Raw genomic sequence first — 18502 nt, 5'->3', positions numbered from 1 at the left:
CATTTGAGATGAATAAGTTCTGCGCAGAACTGTTCACCGGTGATCACTAGCAGGTGCATGCTGCTTAGAAAACTCTTAGAAAACTGTCTGACTTGCTATGATGTCATGCAGACGTATGTCAAAAAAACTCTCACGAGAGTGAGGTAGCTGAAGTTTTTAGAGCCAGGCAGCGCAGTTGCTTTCTCCCAGCTGTGCAGACTGCAAGCACGATGGGAAATGACTTGCTGACAACATAGCTTAAAAGTTTAGTTCACACAAAAATGAAAAGTTTCTCATAATTTACTCACCCTCATGCCATTCCAGATGTATATGACGTTCTTCTTCTTCATCAGAACACATTTGAAGAAAAATAGAAAAATATCTTAGCTCAGTAGGTCCTTAAAATGCAAGTGGATGGTGATCGGGCCACCCAAAAATCACAGACAGTCAGCATAAATGTCATCCATATGACTCCAGCGGTTAAATTCATGTCTTCTAAAGCGATATGTTCACTTTTGCTGTGAAAAAGATCAATATTTAAGTATTTTTTAACTATAAAGCATCGCTTCCGGTCAGTGGCAGTATGCGCGTGTGACATAATCGCGTTGGCTTGTTCACGCGAGAACTGATGCACGCGCGACACACCCGGAAGAGAAGCGCTGTTTACAACTGAGTAGGAAGGACACTGTACAGAAGCTTCATTGGTTTTGTTTTAGATCTGTATTTCTGTCTGTTTTTTTGTACAGTGGTGTGTTTGTGTGCTTATCCTGGATGTCTCATCCGAGAGAAAAACATGAGATTACGTCCATAACATGCCAACATGAATTTGTCACACGTGAAACCACATGAACTCCGTGCTCTTGTGAATGCATATACTGATTCTAACCGGAAGCGATGGTTTATAGTTAAAAAGCATTTAAATATTTATCTTTTTCACACCAAAAGCGATCATGTCACTTTAAAAGACATTAATTTAACCACTGGATTCGTATGGATGACGTTTATGCTGACTGTCTGTGATTTGTTCGGAGCTTCAATGGTCTGATCACCATTCACTTGCATTTTAAGGACCTACTGAGCTGAGATATTTTTCTGTTTTTCTTCAAATGTGTTCTGCTGAAGAAAGAAAGTCATACACACCTGGGATGGCATGAGGGTGAGTAAATGATGAGTGAATTTTCATTTTTGGGTGAACTATCCCTTTAATTCTCATTGGCTTAAATGAAGTTATGATGTTTTCTTCTCTTCTAAAAATGTTTATTTATTTTTTTATTTTTTTTATTAACTCTGTTATCATGTTTTTTTATGTGTATAAATTATGTGTAAATATTCCCAAAAATAAATAAAATAAATCTAAAATAGATAAATCTTTATTAAACTAACAATGGATAAAAAAGACAGCTTTTGGGGGAAATTAAATAACAGGTACATTGGGTGACTTTTGTTATTCATATCCATTTTCATTTAAAAGCAACAAAATTTGAATTACACCCACTTTATGAGCAACAAAGCACATGAACGCGAATCATGTGATATCATGCCTTTGATCTCGTAGGTGGCTGATCCACTGAGAAGTGAGAACTGTCCAACTTGACTGCACTTATTTCATTCATTCCCTGACTGCAGCCACCTACTCTCGTCTACTTTCAAGGCATGGCATTAGGCATTTCAAACAAGCCTATTGTCTCCACTTTTATTACCCTGTCATTCATTTGTCAATGTGATATCCAACCTGCCTATCATGCTCGAAGTGGATCTGCAGATCGCCGGGAATGGAGCGAACTGGTAGAGGCGGGGAGACTATTTAGAATAAACGACTAACCAACACGGACAATACCACTTCTGGTCACGTCAGAATCAAAATAAACTTGAAATGACTTGAAATAGAACATAAAATAGTCTGTAAGTGAGTTGGATTTAGTGAGCACTTCTAATTTAATGGCACACCTCCATGCCATCATGACACCTGTCGTGCTTACAAAGGAGTAAATTGTCCGAAAATATGGTGACTATTAAAAAAAATAGCAGAACAACAATTGAAGGAATAGTTCACCCAAAAATGAAAATTCTCTCATCATTCACTCACCCTTATGCCATCACAGATGTGTATGACTTTCTTTCATCTGCAAACTGCTGAAGATTTTTAGAAGAATATCTGAGCTCTGTAGGCCCATACAATGGAAATGAGTGGGTGCCAAAATTTTGAAGCTCCAAAAATCACCATAGAAATAATCCATAAGACTCAGTGGTTCAATACATGTCTTCAGAAGTGATATGATAGGTGTGGGTGGGAAACAGATCAGTATTTAAGTCCTTTCTTACTATAAATTCTCCTCCCTGCTCAGTCAGTCTCCACTTTATCTTTCATATTCTTCTTTTTGTGTTGTTGGTGATTCACATTCTTCATGCATATCACCCCCTACTGGGCAGGGAGTAGAATTTCTAGCATAAAAGGACTTAAATATTTATCTGTTTCTCACCCACATCTGTCATATCACTTCTGAAGATATGGATTACAATTTTTTTTGGCATCCATTCACTTGCATTGTATGGATCTACAGAGCTGAAATATTCTTCTAAAAATCTTCATTTATGTTCTGCAGAAGAAAGAGAGTCATACACATCTGGGATGGCATAAGGGTGAGTAAATGATGAGATAATTTTTTGGGTAAACTATCCCTTTAATAGTTATAGGTAAATGAAACATGCTTGTTGCTGGATAATTGTAATTATTATTTTTGAAGCCATGTAAAATAGAAATGTTATTTTTTATTTTTTTATTTATTATTATTTGAGTTGGTTTAAGAGTGAAATATAAAATAGTTTTCCACAGGCTGCCGGGAAGCGTTACAAACATGACTGCCATGTGACCTGACTTGCCCTTTATGGACTGTGGTTGTTGTGTACATTCAAATATGGCACCGTAAGAATGTCTCACCAGGTTTGACGTCAATGACATTAAATGTCATTGTTCTTCGTGTGTCTTTTCATTGAAATCAAATCTGCCGCAATGCAGCTTAACGCACCATATTTAAATATTTGGAATATAGTGCATGAGTCACATGGAATTATTTTTGGTACTCAACAGCCCCATCCCCATTCAGTTTCATTGTATTGAAAAAAGCATTCTGCCATTCTGCCCTTTGTGGACATTCTGCCATTCTGTCAAGATAGCCTTTGAATTAATTAGCCTTGGATAATATAGGTGGTTTTAATATGCAAGTGTAATATTTCATTTATTTGTATTCTTAAATCTGTTCATCATAGGTCCCTCTATTTATTGTTTAATATGTTTGTTGTGACATGTTACTATTTCTCCTTTCTTAGCAACACCTCATTGGCTACAGACGATGACGGACACAGCCTTGTCCATAGAAGAGAGTCTGTTTTGGGAGTGCAAAGCCAATGGAAAACCAAAGCCATCCTACAGCTGGCTGAAGAATGGAGAAAATCTAATATCTGAGGTACCTTGAGGCTGCTGAAAGACGCTGATGAGACCAAAGCTCTCTCTGCTTTTAGTTCAAGGTCAATGCATACAGCCGGCGACAGATTGACAAATTGTCATGCTTCAGATTAACGGAAGCCACAAAGAAACTGTAGCTTGACTAAAATAAGACAACAATTAGTTTTATCAGCATTAAATGTAGGGGTAGGATTCAGCAACGATCTGGCAATATATAGATTATATTGATATCTGGGTTGCATTATGATAATAGTACAGTTATTTATATTTAGTGTATTGTGAATCAACACTGTGATATACTGCGATCTTTTTCTCACTTGTTTCTAATTCACCGTTTGACTTTGGAGCTTTGCACAATAAGTGAGGAACTTCCTGCTTTGCTTAATCATAAAGCCAATGAAATAGCAAAGATAATGGTGCACATCAGTGCTAGTAACAAATGACACAAAGATCTCTTTTATTCCCCAAAAATATTAAAGAGCACCTATTATAGTTTTTCAAATATTACCTTTCATGTAGTGTGTTATATAGATGTTTGTGAATGTAAAAAAGTCTGCAAAGTTTCAAAAATCAAAGTGCACGACAAATAGAGTTATTGACCCCCAAAAGAAAGAACCGATTCTGAACACTTGAAATGAGTCGTTAGTAATTCCAGACTTAGTTGCTGTACTTATGTAATTTGGTAACAAAAAACCTACCTCTGGTCTTCACTGGCTGCTCGCAAACAGCTTTGACTCGCCCTCAAACAGTACACTAAGCAGTAGACCAATCACAACAGACTGGGGCATCTGACCAATCAGAGCAGAGTAGGCTTTCTGAAAGGAGGAGTTTAGAATGAATCCTTTAGAACAGATCATTGTACGAGTCATTTTTGAATGCTGCAATTTAAATTATGAGCAAATGAATGTGTTTTTTGACCTTGGATGCATGTAAATCTATTGTATAAGACCTTTAAAACAAAATTAGGCACATTTTAAACCATAACAGGTGCTCTTTAATGTGAAAAGTGTATCTTAAAATAGTGATATTTGGTTTTAAAATATCAATAAAATATGGTTAGGTAATACTGTTTATTGCAATATATTGTGATACTTTGATATAACAGCACTTTTCCCCACATCTTCTTGATTGAGACTAGGAACAACTACTGCTTATGTGCGAGAGACTCCCACAGCCAAACATCAGCAGAGTTATAAGGCAACAGAGAGACTCCATTAGATGTGACCTGCATTCAAGTCGAGAGTGGCCCGTACCTCCCCCTCACCCTTCCATCACACAACACATCAATCTCAATTCGTGACTCTTTGTGCTGAGTTCAGCCCTTAAGAACAGCCTATAGGCTTAAATGTCTGCCATGCCATTAGCGGAACCATCAGCACAATGCTTCCCCACCTGTCTCACACACTTTTCCGACTGGAAGCCCATGCCAAATGAATTGGTCATTAGTATTTCACTGCTGTTGTCAACATTTCTGTTCAGTGAAGCGACGGGTCTGCATTTTTTCTTCTTCTCCCTTATAACCTCCACCCTTTTACAGCCACTTCCATAGACATTCATTCTGACATATATTCAAAGTTAGAACAGTATTCCAAGTACTCAATTATTTAAAGTAATATACTGTATATGCAGTAGGTAATGTGTAATTTGTAATGTTTACCTACTGCATTCATGGTACTAATGTACTAAAATTCTTTATTACATGGCTCTCTGGAATACTTGATTCTGATTGGTTAATAGTGCCATCTAGCAGTCTGAAAGTTCTCAGTAACAACTGCACATCCACATAAAAGACCGTTCATCTTGGTATTAGTATCTTGGTATCTTTCCTGCTCCTCAGATCACTGTGAAATATCTACAAGTAAGCTGATAAAATCTTGTCACCTAATTACAGTGTATAAAATAAATGCAAATCAATATTTTATTTACACGTTTTTAATTATTTGGTTAATAGCTGTGTAATAAGTGGGATAATGTACAATCAGCCGGTTGTAAACCCCTTCAGGGTGATACAAGACTGCTTCACATCGGGATCTTGATCTCCCTGTCAGGTTTATTTTGCGATTTCAACCCGCTGACTCTGCATTATCCCTTAGATACGTGGCCATAATATACGCTGATTGCACTGTTATTGTAATTTATGATAAAACTGAAATTACTGGAAAAATGGGTATATAAAATAGTGTTAATGGGTATAATACAGAAAAAACAATGATGATACGCAAATCTTACTTTGGGCAGATGTGTGGCTTTCGGCTGTAGATGGCACATTAGTGAATAGGCACTTAAGAGTATTTTAGTAACTTTGATTTATTTTGTTGACTAATTAAGTAAAAGAATCATGACATGTTCTTGGAAAATGTCTCTACGCAAACGATCATACCGATGTAGGTAAATTTACTCCAGTTCGCTAATAACTCTGCACTCTAGTGTGTTCATATTGACTGATCTTAACTGACTGATCGGGAATCAGTTGTTGGCCTCAAAGAAGGTGGAGCTCCAAGTCACACCTACCACTGACGTGGATTAATGGCAGCAAGCATATGTTTAGCAGCCGGCAAGAAGTTGTCTTGGAAGCATGTAGCTCATCCCACATCTGTTGCAATATACCTCAAATCTTGTGGCTTGTTAAGGAGAGGTGTATTATCACTTTTCTAAGCAAATGGACTTACAAATTTCATTTGGTGGACGATAAAATGGTGTAAGAAATTCAATAGACTTTGATGGAGATACCCTACCATATCTCACAACTAGAATATCACTCTTTACGCTTGAGCCAAAAACCAACCATCCAGGACACCCTAGCAATTACATAACGAACATCTACATCATGGCACTAAGTTTTGCATGGGCAAGCGCCCACATTTTCTTCATAAAATGTACATGTACAAATGTAACATTTGTGTTTGTGTTTACAGGGCCGAGTGCAAATAGAGAATGGCGCTCTCTCCATCTCCTCATTAAACCTTTCAGATGGCGGGATGTATCAGTGTGTGGCAGAGAACAAGCACGGTATCATTTATTCCGCCGCCGAACTGATGGTGCTCGGTACGACCGCATGCCTCCGTTTCCTCTGCCTGCTCTCCATTCTTCATATGAATGATAAAAGTTTATTGTTTAGTCAGAGCTCAAGTCCAAATTACACAGCCACATCATTCAAAAGGTCACTCGAGGCAGCACTGAAAATGTCCGTGTGATTGAGTGCTTCATTCCAAACTCATTTTTCCCCCAATGTTGATTTGGATACTTTGCGATGTCTGTGCATTCTGGAGTTCATTCATTTAATCATAACACATTGGTTGGTATTGTGCATATGGGGCCAGTGTCTAATAAATACCATCTTTTGAGGGTACCGTATGGAATGCTGTAAAAACTAAGTTTAGTTGAAGACAAATGGTCTGGAAGAAGCTCGCAGAAGCGGATGTCTCTATTTGTTAAGTCCTTTAAAGGCTTTCCTTCTCTTATGCCAAAGGCTGTTTGAACAGCAATTGCTGTTCATCACAGATTCCATTGAGGCTTTAAGAGCAAGTCTGAGGACCAAATCTCTCTCTCTCCTACAGCCTCTTCTCCCAGTTTTTCACAGAATCCTCTGAGCCGGGTGCTTAAGGCTCGCTCGGGCAGTGACGTTACCCTAGATTGCAAGCCACGTGCCTCACCCAGGGCCATTAGCTTGTGGAAGAGGGGGAGTGAGATATTGCAGAGAAACGAAAGGTATTTTGCACAGTTTTGTCACAATTAATACTATGGTATTTTCTTCAACCATGTACTTAATTTGTAATGTTTAACAAATATCCATTGTTCTCAAGGATTTCTCTCTTCCCCAATGGGACTCTTAAGATTGCCAATGTAACTAAGCGAGACGGGGGTAGTTACACATGCATCGCTAAAAACCAGTTTGGGACTGCAAGCACGACAGGCAAACTGTTAATTACTGGTAAGTTGTTCATTGTTTTTCAACTTGTTGTTGTACAAGTCGTTCCTAGGAGAAGTTCCTAGACGTCATCATCATGTTTATTGTTGGAACCATGTGGTTAGGTCTAGCATGAGCTGTGGTGCTAATGTGGGTAATGCAGGTTTGAATCTGGCTTGCAACATTTCCTTTCCAAAATTAAACTTCTTCATTATCCAGTCAAAGAAAAAAATGTCCCATCTTAAACAAGACTAAGGTGGTTTGTTGGTTTAAGATGGTTTAGCTGGCCTCCCAACCTGGGCAAGCTGAGGTTTAGCTTGTTTCGCTGGTCGTCCAGCTGGTTTCCCTGCCTAACCCACTCACAAGTGCCTAAAACCCATTTAAGACCATCAGTGTAGACTATCCTGACCAGCTTGGTGGCCAGCTAAGACCAGAAAACCACTCTAGACTAGTTCAACCCTCAGAAAGCCACTGTCGCAGAATTGCAAAGTTTGTTTAAAGCAATTAAGTGATACCTATATTATGCTATGATTAGATTTGAAAGAAATGCCACATCTGGCATTTCATGATGCATCGCTTCAGCTGTTTTGAGAAATGTATTAGCCGTTAACAACTCGATTCTGCCAAGTGCCTGTTGTCACCGCTGTCAGCCTTTCTAGCTGAAAAATTACATAGCATAAGATTTGTTTCAAGCCACACTGAAAAGTCTTACACAATGCACTTTTTCGAGACAAATAGCTTTGGTTACCAAGTCTCTGTCAAAAAGTTTTAAAAGATCTCTTCAAACTTCCATGAAGAGAACCATCTGTAATGCAGGGATACAACTTCCCTGGTGATCTTTTCTTCAGTCTTTTCTATTTCTGTTTCGTTCATGCAGCTTTCTTGTTCGCCAGTCCACGTTTCACTAATTTGTCATCATTAAAGGGATAGTTCACCCAAAAACCTGCCATGATTTACTCATCCTCATTCACCAGGCTTACATTCTGCCTAACATCTCCTATTGTGTTCCATTGAAGAAGAAAAAAATCAGATGGGTTTGGAACAACATGAGGGTGAGTAAATGATCTTCATTTAGATTTTTAGGCAAAACTATCCCTTTAAGAGAACTATCTACATTGACTGTCGAGATATAACCTTCTGCTGATCTTTTTTCCAATTTTCTTTTCTCTAGTTCACTCTTTAGTTTATGTGCCCTCTTGTTTTAATCGTGCTCATACCCCAGTCCATGTTTCGCTAATTACCCATTGTTAAGGTCATCCTTAATTGGTGTGGCCATTATGCATGAGGATTTCTATCTCCTCATTATGCTATAGCATGAATGTTATTCCTCCCTTTTGTTCTTCATTATATAGGTTAGGCTTTTAACCAGCGGTATTTTTATTGTAAATCAGAAGAAACTCATTAGCTATGTACCACTGAGAATGTACCTCTGTGTGAGTCCTTATGTCTTATGTAGGGTCTTTTTTTTCCTTCCCTTGTATTTTTCTCCCATTCTGTTTTTTGTCATGCACCAGCAGTTGACCCCCTTAATGTAATTTAATTAGAATGACCTTTCTCTCACAAAGTGCCTTCACCCAACTCATTTTGCTCTTATTAATTCCACATTTATGTTCTTCTCAGATTAACAGTCCCTATATAGACAGATAGCAGCCCAAATAATCTAAATATGGTAACTAGAAATTAAGATTATTTATCAAAGCAATAAACCAATTGATGCTATGTGTTACAGTGATTTTACCATGTTTAATTGGTGTTGTTTGAAGGCACAATGCAAAGTGGCATAAATGGCATAAAGCCCCCTTAAGGTGAAAGTATATTTCGGTTGTCCGTGTTGCTGATCATAATGCGCACAGTAAGCGTGATGCAAATTCAGTCATCAACACAGTCTGAGCGGACTGTCTGTGTGAATCCCAGATTTTCTCGACATGCAGACAGTCCTTGTCTTTGTATCACTGTAAAATCACTAACTCATGACCACACGTAACTTGTTGCTTTAATACAATAGCGACAACATTAATATGATAATACATATCAATGCATGATAAATAATTACTGATAATAATTATTCATGATAATAATCACAATAAATAATTGTTTCACCAAGAAATTTAGTTAATTTGCCAAACTGTAGAATGTTTACTGTTGGCAAGCCACGTAGCATTTGCTGCAAGAAAATAGAATATCTGGAATATCTACAATGGATTTGAATGCTGTTTACCCAATCAGAATTTAGAGTTAGAACTGTCAGTTTTATGATGACTGTTTTACAATGGTTTCAGAAGTGGCTTATGTAATTAGATTATTTTTTTTATTATTATTATTTTTATACAGCTTTGAGTGTGGCATTAAATCAAACTGTATTGTCTGTCAGACTGTACTTCACTGAATTCGGTGACAGTAGATCAAAAGTTCTGCTGCTGAAATCGGTCTACCGTTACCGAAATTGGAACTCTGCCCCCAGTGGCAAATGTTGGAAGTGCTGCCAAACATATTGGCATGTGTGAACTCCAGTTTCCAGGTGAAATGTCCACAGAGTGGTGTCAAAAGGGAGTTGTATTTTAAGTTGTAAAAGGTGCAATACAGTCAACAGGAATGCATATTTTATTAACCCTACTCCATAACCCAAACCCTAAACCTAACCTTCAGTGGAGTAAAAATGTAATCTTAGAGGGAAAATGCAATCTCCAAATTGCATGTAAATCAGTCATTTATATATTATAAATTATATATGGCAATTATACAGTATATAGAGTCAATTATATATGCTAATAATATAATTCATATACAATATCTTCAAATGCTTATCAAGTCAAACAGAAGCTTTGTTTTATAATTTAATTCATTAATCTTTATTACTGTTAAACATTTGGAATATTTTTGTGGTAATCTAATAATTAGTTTTTCTTATTAATTAATTTTTTTTTTTATCTGCACAGAAGATGCTCTGTCACTTTCATTGTCTCAGACTTAATCTGATAGACTGTGTTGTCTCTCAGAACCCACGAGGATCAGCCAGGGCCCCAGCAGCACAGAGATCACAGTCGGGGAGAGCATCGTGCTACCGTGCCAGGTGACTGCCGATCCAGCCCTAGACCTGGCCTTCTCCTGGGCCTTCAATGGTCAGCCTATTGATTTCCATCAAGATGAGGACCACTTTGAGAGGGTGGGATGGGTGAGTATTGAATTGGTTGTTGGATGTTTTTGCGACCTCAGCACTATTCTGCCTAACTCCAACCACAAAAAAAACAAAAAAACAATATACTATATAGGCATATGTGACACTCCTGTTCTACCCACTCTGTACGGGACTCAAACCGGTGTCTCTGGCATGGGAGGTGGGTGCACTAACAAGGAGGCTAAAGGCTACAGCCTCTAGTGTCAGTCACTAGTGCATCTCTTGAGGTCAGGAGAGTGAGGCTTATACACATTGCACAGCTATATATCAGCTGGCCACCATTACACATACAATGTACTATGCAGCCAAAATCAGTCAAAATGCTATAATTGTAGAAAATATAAAAGAGAAAAAAATACAAAAGGTATTTTCTTAACAAATTCAATGCAAGATGAGTTTGAGTGCAGAAGAAATGTGTATGAAAAAAGATTTCCTGCTCATCAGTTGCATCAAACCACAGCATCATGTTGAAGTCCACTTTATCGAATACATCTCAAACACAAGCAGTAGAAGTAATATAACTGGGTTTTTAATCTAATCATTGTGCCGGACAAGAAGCTGTTTGAACTTTGAATGCTCTCTCTCAGAGATTTGCCTGCCATTATGCCTCTATTTACAAAATTGGATTTTTTTTTATTTGATTCAATATGTATCCCGGCCAGTTTGTCTCTACAGAGAGAACCAAGGAAATAGGCCACATCAATTAAATTTCTTGTTCCCTTTTTACCCCTACAGCTTTTCAAGACATTTTTACATCCTTATTGCCACCCAAATGCTGCCTTGAAAAAGGCTTTGTGTTTTGTCGAACATGCACTCCATTTGGAATCTTTTTGTTTCAGATTGTCTCTCAAAAGATTATTTCGAGACAGAAAAGAACTCGAGAGCTTTTATTAAGTTTAGCATTCATTCAAGGACCACTCTGGCTTTGTTTAAACTGTTGTATTTAGACCAGTGTCTGATATAGGTCCCATTTAAAAGCGTAGATGAACAACCACAAGGAAATTTCTTTTTGGAAATGCTGCCAAAAAAAATAAACAAAATACTTTGCTAAAGTTAATTCATTGTGAAATAAGATGGAGTCAACATGAAACTGCATTAACAACCCACTGATGTAACGTAATACAGACTGAAAGGTTCAACAAGAAAAAAGTGTTGGGCTAGCATTGATTTTATTGATCAGGAATGATTGTATCATGAAAAGTGGTCTCTATGACAAGTGGTTGGAGGGGAGTGGTCAGTTTGGCATTTTTGGCCAGTGTCTTTCTGATAGTGGAGTCATTAATAGTGACCTTTATTGATGCGAGAGAGGCCAGCAGTTCCTTGGATGTTGTCCTTGGCTTTTTTGTGACTTCCTGGATGAGTCGTCGCTGTGGAGGAATTTTGGAAGGTCGGCCACTTCTGGAAAGGTTCACTACTGTGCCAAGTTTTCTCCATTTGGAGATAATGGCTCTCACTGTGGTTCTTTGGAGTCCCAGAGCCTTTGAAATAGCTTTGTAACCTTTCCCCGACTGATGTATTTCAATCACCTTTTTCCTTATCATTTCTGTAATTTCTTTCGACCTTGGCATAGTGTGCTACTGGGTGAGACCTTTTAGCCAACTTCATGCAGCTGAATAAGTTCTATTTAGTTCACTGTTGATTTGATTGAACAGGGCTGGTAGTAATCAGGCATGGGTGTGTCTAGTCCAGCTGAACCCCATTATGAATGCAGTTTCATAGATTTGGGGGATTTAATAAGGGGGCAAATACTTTTCACACAGGTCCAGTTGGTATTGGATAACTTCAATAAATAACATTATAATTTCAAAACTGTATTTTGTATTTACTCAGATTGCCTTTGTTTTATGTTAGATTTTGTTTGAAATTTTGAAACAATTTAGTATGAGATATACACAAAAACAGAAGAAATCAGGAAATCTTTTTCACAGCACTATATTTACATTAATGAAATGCAACAGTCTTTGTATTTTATGTTCCCTGTTCCAACAGAGCTTTTCTGGTGATCTTATGATTAGAAACATCCAGCTTAATCACGGTGGGAAATATGTTTGCCTCATCGATACAGATGTGGAGAGCCTGTCTACTAACGCAATACTGGTTGTTAAAGGTGGGGGGAAATTTTTTTAGTTTATATGTTCACATGCACAATATTTGCCTTATGTGCCGATTGTTTTCATTTATTTACAGCCATCTTACACAGTGAAGTGCTTTTTGCAAGGTGTGTATTTTAATGAAAGGGCAGTGCTAATGTAGCCAGAGTTCAGAGAGTGCTAAATGTGTCACTTGGGATGCTTTATGGGGCCTCATCTTCTCGCCGGTAAATCACATTGGTATTCATGGTCATTATGTATCACGGTTCTGTCCCAGGTGTTTGGAGAGAAGCTGTTTATCATAGAGGGTGTCTTTAATTGGCTCATTTACATATCAGCTAAGCAACACGACGGGCCCCAGAATGCAGTGCAAATGGAGAGAAAACATTTAAATGGCAGAGTTATTTGGAGAAGAAATGTGATTCATTTAGTTGTGTATACAAGCACACACACCTTGTTAATACCCGTGCAAGCGTGCACAAGCACAAACCGTTAAACCGTTTAACACCTTAGAACACATTTCTTATACTGAATAAGACTGTTTCTAAATACTTTTATCAAAATGCATATATTAATATAGGACAGTGTACAGTAGCAGATTGTAATTTTTGAGCAGGTGCATAGTCTAATTAGATGCTCTCACTGAAATTAATTAAATTCCTTAATGGGTTGTGCGATTGAGTTAGGTCCCCCTAGTCCTCCAGACTTGGTGGTTGTGGAAGAGGTCACAGACAGCACATCCCAGCTGTCTTGGAGCCCAGGCCAGGACAACGGAAGCCCAATTACTGGATACGTCATCCAGACACGGACTCCCTTTACTGTGGGCTGGCAAGCAGTCGATACAGGTACATCACCATCACACATACATGCATTGTTATGTGTGTTGTTGTTGTTTTTGAATCAGTCAAGATAAAAGGTTAAAATCATTATTTTACTTTTATTTAAATGAATAGCTCACCCCAACATGATAATTCTCTCGTCATTGACTCACCTTTATGCCATCTCAAACTCAAATGACTTTCTTTCTTCTGCAGAATACAAAGAAAGAAATTTTGATGGAAATATGAGGTGTTTTTGTCCATACAATGCAAATCAATGGGGACCAAAATATTATATCTCCAAAGAGGACATAACGGCAGCATAAATGTAATCCATACAACTCAAGTAGTTTAATCCATGTCTTCTGAAGCAATACGATCAGTTTTGGGTGAGAAACAGACCAAACTTTTACTCTTTTTGCACTATAAATCTTGCCATCTGCAGTCTCCTTGGCACAATCATGATATGAAGCTTAATTACACTTCCTTGTGCTTGACACACTCAAGTTGTATGGATAACCTTTACACTGTTTTGTGTCCTTTTTGGAGATTAAAATGTTGGACCCCATTGACTTGCAAGGAGTGGATATATTCACCTCATATCTCACATTAAACATCTTACTTTTTGTTCAGTAGAAAAAAAAAAGAAAAAAAAAGTCATGCAAGTTTGAGAAAACATGAGGTTGAGTAAACAAGGAGAGGATTATAATTTTGGGGTGAACTATTCCTTCAAAAGCCAAGCAAGTTTATTTATTTATTTATTTATTTTTTTGGTTCATTTTGTTTTGTTATCTATCTCCACATGGGGTACAAGTATATTAAAATCTCTATTAAAATAATTTTATTGTCATTTTTTTTGCATTAAGGCAAAACATGTTCATTCTTTAATGCATACAGTTTCTCTTTTAAGGCTGCTATAATCATGTCATTTTTTTATGTAAAAATTCTCTTTTGTTTCCCACCTTGATATGTAAAGACAACTATAAGTTGGTTGATTTTACCTAAAAAAAAAAATTAAATTTGTAACAAATTTTGACCACTAGTCCACTGGTGGTCTCTCATTAACAGTGTGTTTCACTTGTACTAGGTGATACTTTATACTTTTGATACTTTCTGCCATACTGTACATTGACTACTTTTTTGAAAGGTCCATCTGGATTTCACTTATAAATAAATTTGCCATCTAGATCTTTCTTAAAGAAAACTTCAACAAAGAAAATTCACATCATTTACTAATAAATAATAGCTCGGCTGTGGTATTGTTGTGCATATGCATTAAAAACAGACACCTACAGTATGCTGGAGCTCTTGCAGAGGTTTTGACATTCCAACTACTGGTAGCCTTTAGAAATCAGCAGCATTGAAACAGATATAATGTCAAATTTAAGGAGGTCAGTGTGACGAGGAGGAGGGCGAGGCCGGGCCGTGAGTGCGCACGGCCGGCCCCCAGTCGGGCTTATCAGCCGAGGAGAGGGATAAAGCCGAGCCGGATGTGGCAGTTCGAGAGAGAGAGAGCCACATGCAGCTGCCGTGTGTGTTTATGTTTATGTCTTTTTAAGTTTTCATTAAACATTATTTTGATGGTTCAGCCAGTTCCTGCCTTCTCCTTGCCCATTTTAAACCCTGTTACACTCATATAATATGAAATGGAATTTTCCTTTATCTTTTGAGATAAAAGAGCTTGATATACTATGACATCCCCCTTCCCATCCAACCCTGTTCAAAAAGACCATTTATAAAAACAACTGCTAAACTAATTTTGAACCAAACATTAACAACATTATCAGAAGACCTCAGGGGTAAAAATAAAAATTGATAACACTGATACTGTATGTCAGTGTATACCAATGTGTATTTTACTTTCTTTTTCTCTTCCTCAGTTCCTGAGGTGATCAACGGGAACACTCTGACTGCAACAGTGGTGGGTTTGAACGCCTGGGTCGAATATGAGTTCAGAGTGCTGGCCAGTAACAGTGTCGGGATGGGAGAGCCCAGTCCACCATCCACCAAAATCAGAACAGAGGATGCTAGTGAGTGTTTTGCAAGTCCTCCTCTGGATCTTTTAGTTTCATTTTAGACAGGTACTCAATTTGGAAGCAGTGAAGCAGACCACACTTCCAATTCTGCAGTCAGCTGTCACTTCCATCACTTTTAGTCCACATCCAACACTTAAGTATTTCTGTGGCACATTTTAAAGGGGATATAACCAAGGATGTAACCAAATATTCAGGATATATCTGTATATTGGCATCCCCCTCAGTGTCTATGATGGTTACAGCACTGGAAATAGCCTCGATAAGAGTGATATTTAAAGAGGTAGTTCAGCCAAAAAGGAAAATTGTGTTATCATTTACCCACTCTCATGTAGTTCCAACCCATATGACTTTCTTTCTTTTGTGGAAAACAAAAGGAGATGTTAGGCAGTATGTTAGTCTCAGTTACCATACCACTTTTATTGCATCTTTTTTTTTTTTTTTCATACAATGAAAGTGAATGGTGAGACTGAGGCTATGATTCAACATCTCCTTTTGTGTTCCACATAAGAAAGAAGGACATAGGGGATTGAAATAACATGAGGGTAAGTGAATGATGACAGAATTTGAGCCTCTCTGGGATAAAAAGGACAATTCACTTTTGATACCCTAACAAGCAATTAAATACAATCCACCAGTCAGTTGGCTGTAGACAAGCCTTTAGTTGAACTGTGCCGGCAGCATTTTAATCTCTTCTCTGTGTTTTTTTATTTTTTATTTTTTCCACCTGCAGTGCCTGACACAGCTCCCACTGATGTCGGAGGTGGTGGAGGAACCAAATCGGAATTAGTGATAACGTGGGAGGTAAGTCATTTGTCTGGTTTTACTGTTCCCTCAGCCAGGCTGGGCTAAAATGCCACTGCCTAATTGTTTAGAATGAAATGTTTTATGATCAGCCCCATCCATGGCCCCTCCCCCTCTGACTTCAGACTCCAGGCTTTATTTCCTCCCCTCCAAATGAGAATCAACTCATGGCCAAAGAGTTTCTTTTAAGATTATTTCACCCACAAATAGGCTTCAGTTTGCTGAAAGTTTTCAGAAAAAGAGTAGCCTTGCATTCTGTTGCCGTAGGGCATGAGAAATGTTGAAAAAAGTTTTTTATTTGAATTCAATTGATTTTCTTTTTCTTTTTTTAAACTATTACAGTGATTTAGTGTATTTATGCTATTTATACCTAAGTCTTTTTAGACTGTCTATATAAATATTTGCATTTGGGGTTGTTGACAACTGTACAGGCACATGGACTTTTTTTTTTCTTATCATGATTTTTAGGTTAAATATAAATGAATAAATGAGACAAAGTGTGATTATTATTTTCTCTCTCTCTCTCGCTCTCTGCATGCATCATAATTGTAAAACACAGACTTATAAGAGGGATTGCTCACCCAAAAATGAAAATTCCTGTCATAATTTACTCACCCTCATGTTGTTCCTAAAAAGCAGTTTTTTGTTTTGTTTTTTTGTCCACATTAGAGATGTAAGGCAGAACAACAGCCTTAGTCACCATTTACTTTCAATCTATGGAAAAAAGATGCAATGAAGGTGAATGGTGAATTAGGCTCTCATTGTGTTCCATGGAAGACAGGGTAAGGGTTTGGAACAACATGAGAGTGAGTAAATAATGACAGGAATTTTCATTTTTGGGTGAGCAATTAAAAAAAAATTCAGGTAAACTATCCCTTTAATATTTTAGATGGATTAGTCACACTGCAGGACACTGCAGTCATTTTACATGTCAAGTGAACTGCCCAATTGTTTAATATTTCTTTTGTATAACTACAAATCATTATCACTGATGCATAATGGTTGCTAATAAAGCCCTGTTGTCATTGTGGGTCAGTTGGTGTGTTGGCCTCAATTTGTTTTAATATCACTATAGTTGTGTGTTCCACTCTCAGCCTGTTCCAGAGGAGTTGCAGAACGGGGAGGGCTTCGGTTACATCATTGCTTTTCGCCCTGTGGGCACGGTCACTTGGACCCGTGCCGTGATATCTGCGCCCAGTGTCACCCGCTATGTTTTCCGCAATGACACCATCCCGCCGTTCTCACCTTTCAATGTCAAAGTGGGAGCGTTCAATAACCGTGGAGAAGGACCATTCAGTTCCATTGCAACTGTGTTCACTGCAGAGGAAGGTAGAGCTGAATTTGTGTATATCAACACACATAATCGCTTAAAGGAATTTTTCGGGTTCAATACAAACTAAGCTCAATTGATAGCATTTGTGGCATAATCTTGATTACCACAGAACATACTCTCAACTCGTCCCTTATTTATTTAAAAATTGCAGTTACAGTAAGGGACTTACATAGAAAGTAAATGGGGCCAGTCTATTATATACAAACACATTCAAACTTAGCAGTAGTCCCAGCACGTTGCCAAATGCTCTCAGTTCCCTCCTCTCTCACATACAGGTGTGACCTTGAATGAGAATGATGGAATAAGTTGATTGAGACAGCTTTTTTCACCTCTTCTCCCTCTTTCAAGCTGCAAACAACAACCTGATATTAGTTATTGCAGGTATAGGTTGCTACAAATCCTGCTAGACACTTGCAGGCCTATTCATGTGCTAGAGTGTTAATTGAATTTTCCCAGCAGACTGTCTCTTTCTATGTCAGTCACACTTCCCATTAAATTGAAGTAGGGCCTCACTCAGGTGAGACCAGGGCTTCATTCTCTGCCTTAATCAATTTTGCTTTGTTGGCTGTGTAAAGCCTTTGAATAAGAGCCTCACGATCTTTCCATTCCTCCACAGTGCCTAGCATAGCACCAGAGAAAGTATCTGCAAGAAGTCTGTCAGCAGCCGACATTGAAGTTACCTGGGAGCTGATTCTGTCAACCCCTGAAAGAGTGCTCGGATATGAGGTTTGATGTGTATTGTTTTTGCATTTGCATGCATAAGACATCAGTCGTATTCCAAAACCTAACAGAAGTCTAACCACTATAGACATTTCTGATTAGTGGTCGAATGATATGGGTTTTTCAATGGTTAATTCTTAAATTATTAGGGCCCAAGCACTGAAAGTGTGGAGACCCTAT

At 38.0% G+C, this 18502-nt stretch overlaps 1 protein-coding gene across 1 annotated transcript in view; it reads left to right on the top strand.

The window, feature by feature from the left end:
• The window catches only part of LOC127449335 (contactin-3-like), a 91490-nt gene that overhangs the window by 55383 nt on the left and 17605 nt on the right, over positions 1-18502 (top strand). Inside the window, exons 9-19 of the mRNA XM_051712691.1 lie at positions 3307-3443; positions 6358-6487; positions 7000-7150; positions 7246-7373; positions 10346-10521; positions 12514-12631; positions 13301-13459; positions 15313-15462; positions 16199-16269; positions 17364-17598; positions 18219-18328. Coding sequence (XP_051568651.1) covers positions 3307-3443; positions 6358-6487; positions 7000-7150; positions 7246-7373; positions 10346-10521; positions 12514-12631; positions 13301-13459; positions 15313-15462; positions 16199-16269; positions 17364-17598; positions 18219-18328 — 1565 coding nt within the window. The remainder of the gene's footprint in view (positions 1-3306; positions 3444-6357; positions 6488-6999; positions 7151-7245; positions 7374-10345; positions 10522-12513; positions 12632-13300; positions 13460-15312; positions 15463-16198; positions 16270-17363; positions 17599-18218; positions 18329-18502) is intronic.

The sequence above is a fragment of the Myxocyprinus asiaticus genome, chromosome 12 (assembly GCF_019703515.2).
Source record: "Myxocyprinus asiaticus isolate MX2 ecotype Aquarium Trade chromosome 12, UBuf_Myxa_2, whole genome shotgun sequence".
NCBI classification, from domain to species: Eukaryota; Metazoa; Chordata; class Actinopteri; order Cypriniformes; family Catostomidae; genus Myxocyprinus; species Myxocyprinus asiaticus.
Note: the sequence above shows the minus strand (reverse complement) of the source record. Positions and strands in the feature narration are given on the sequence as shown.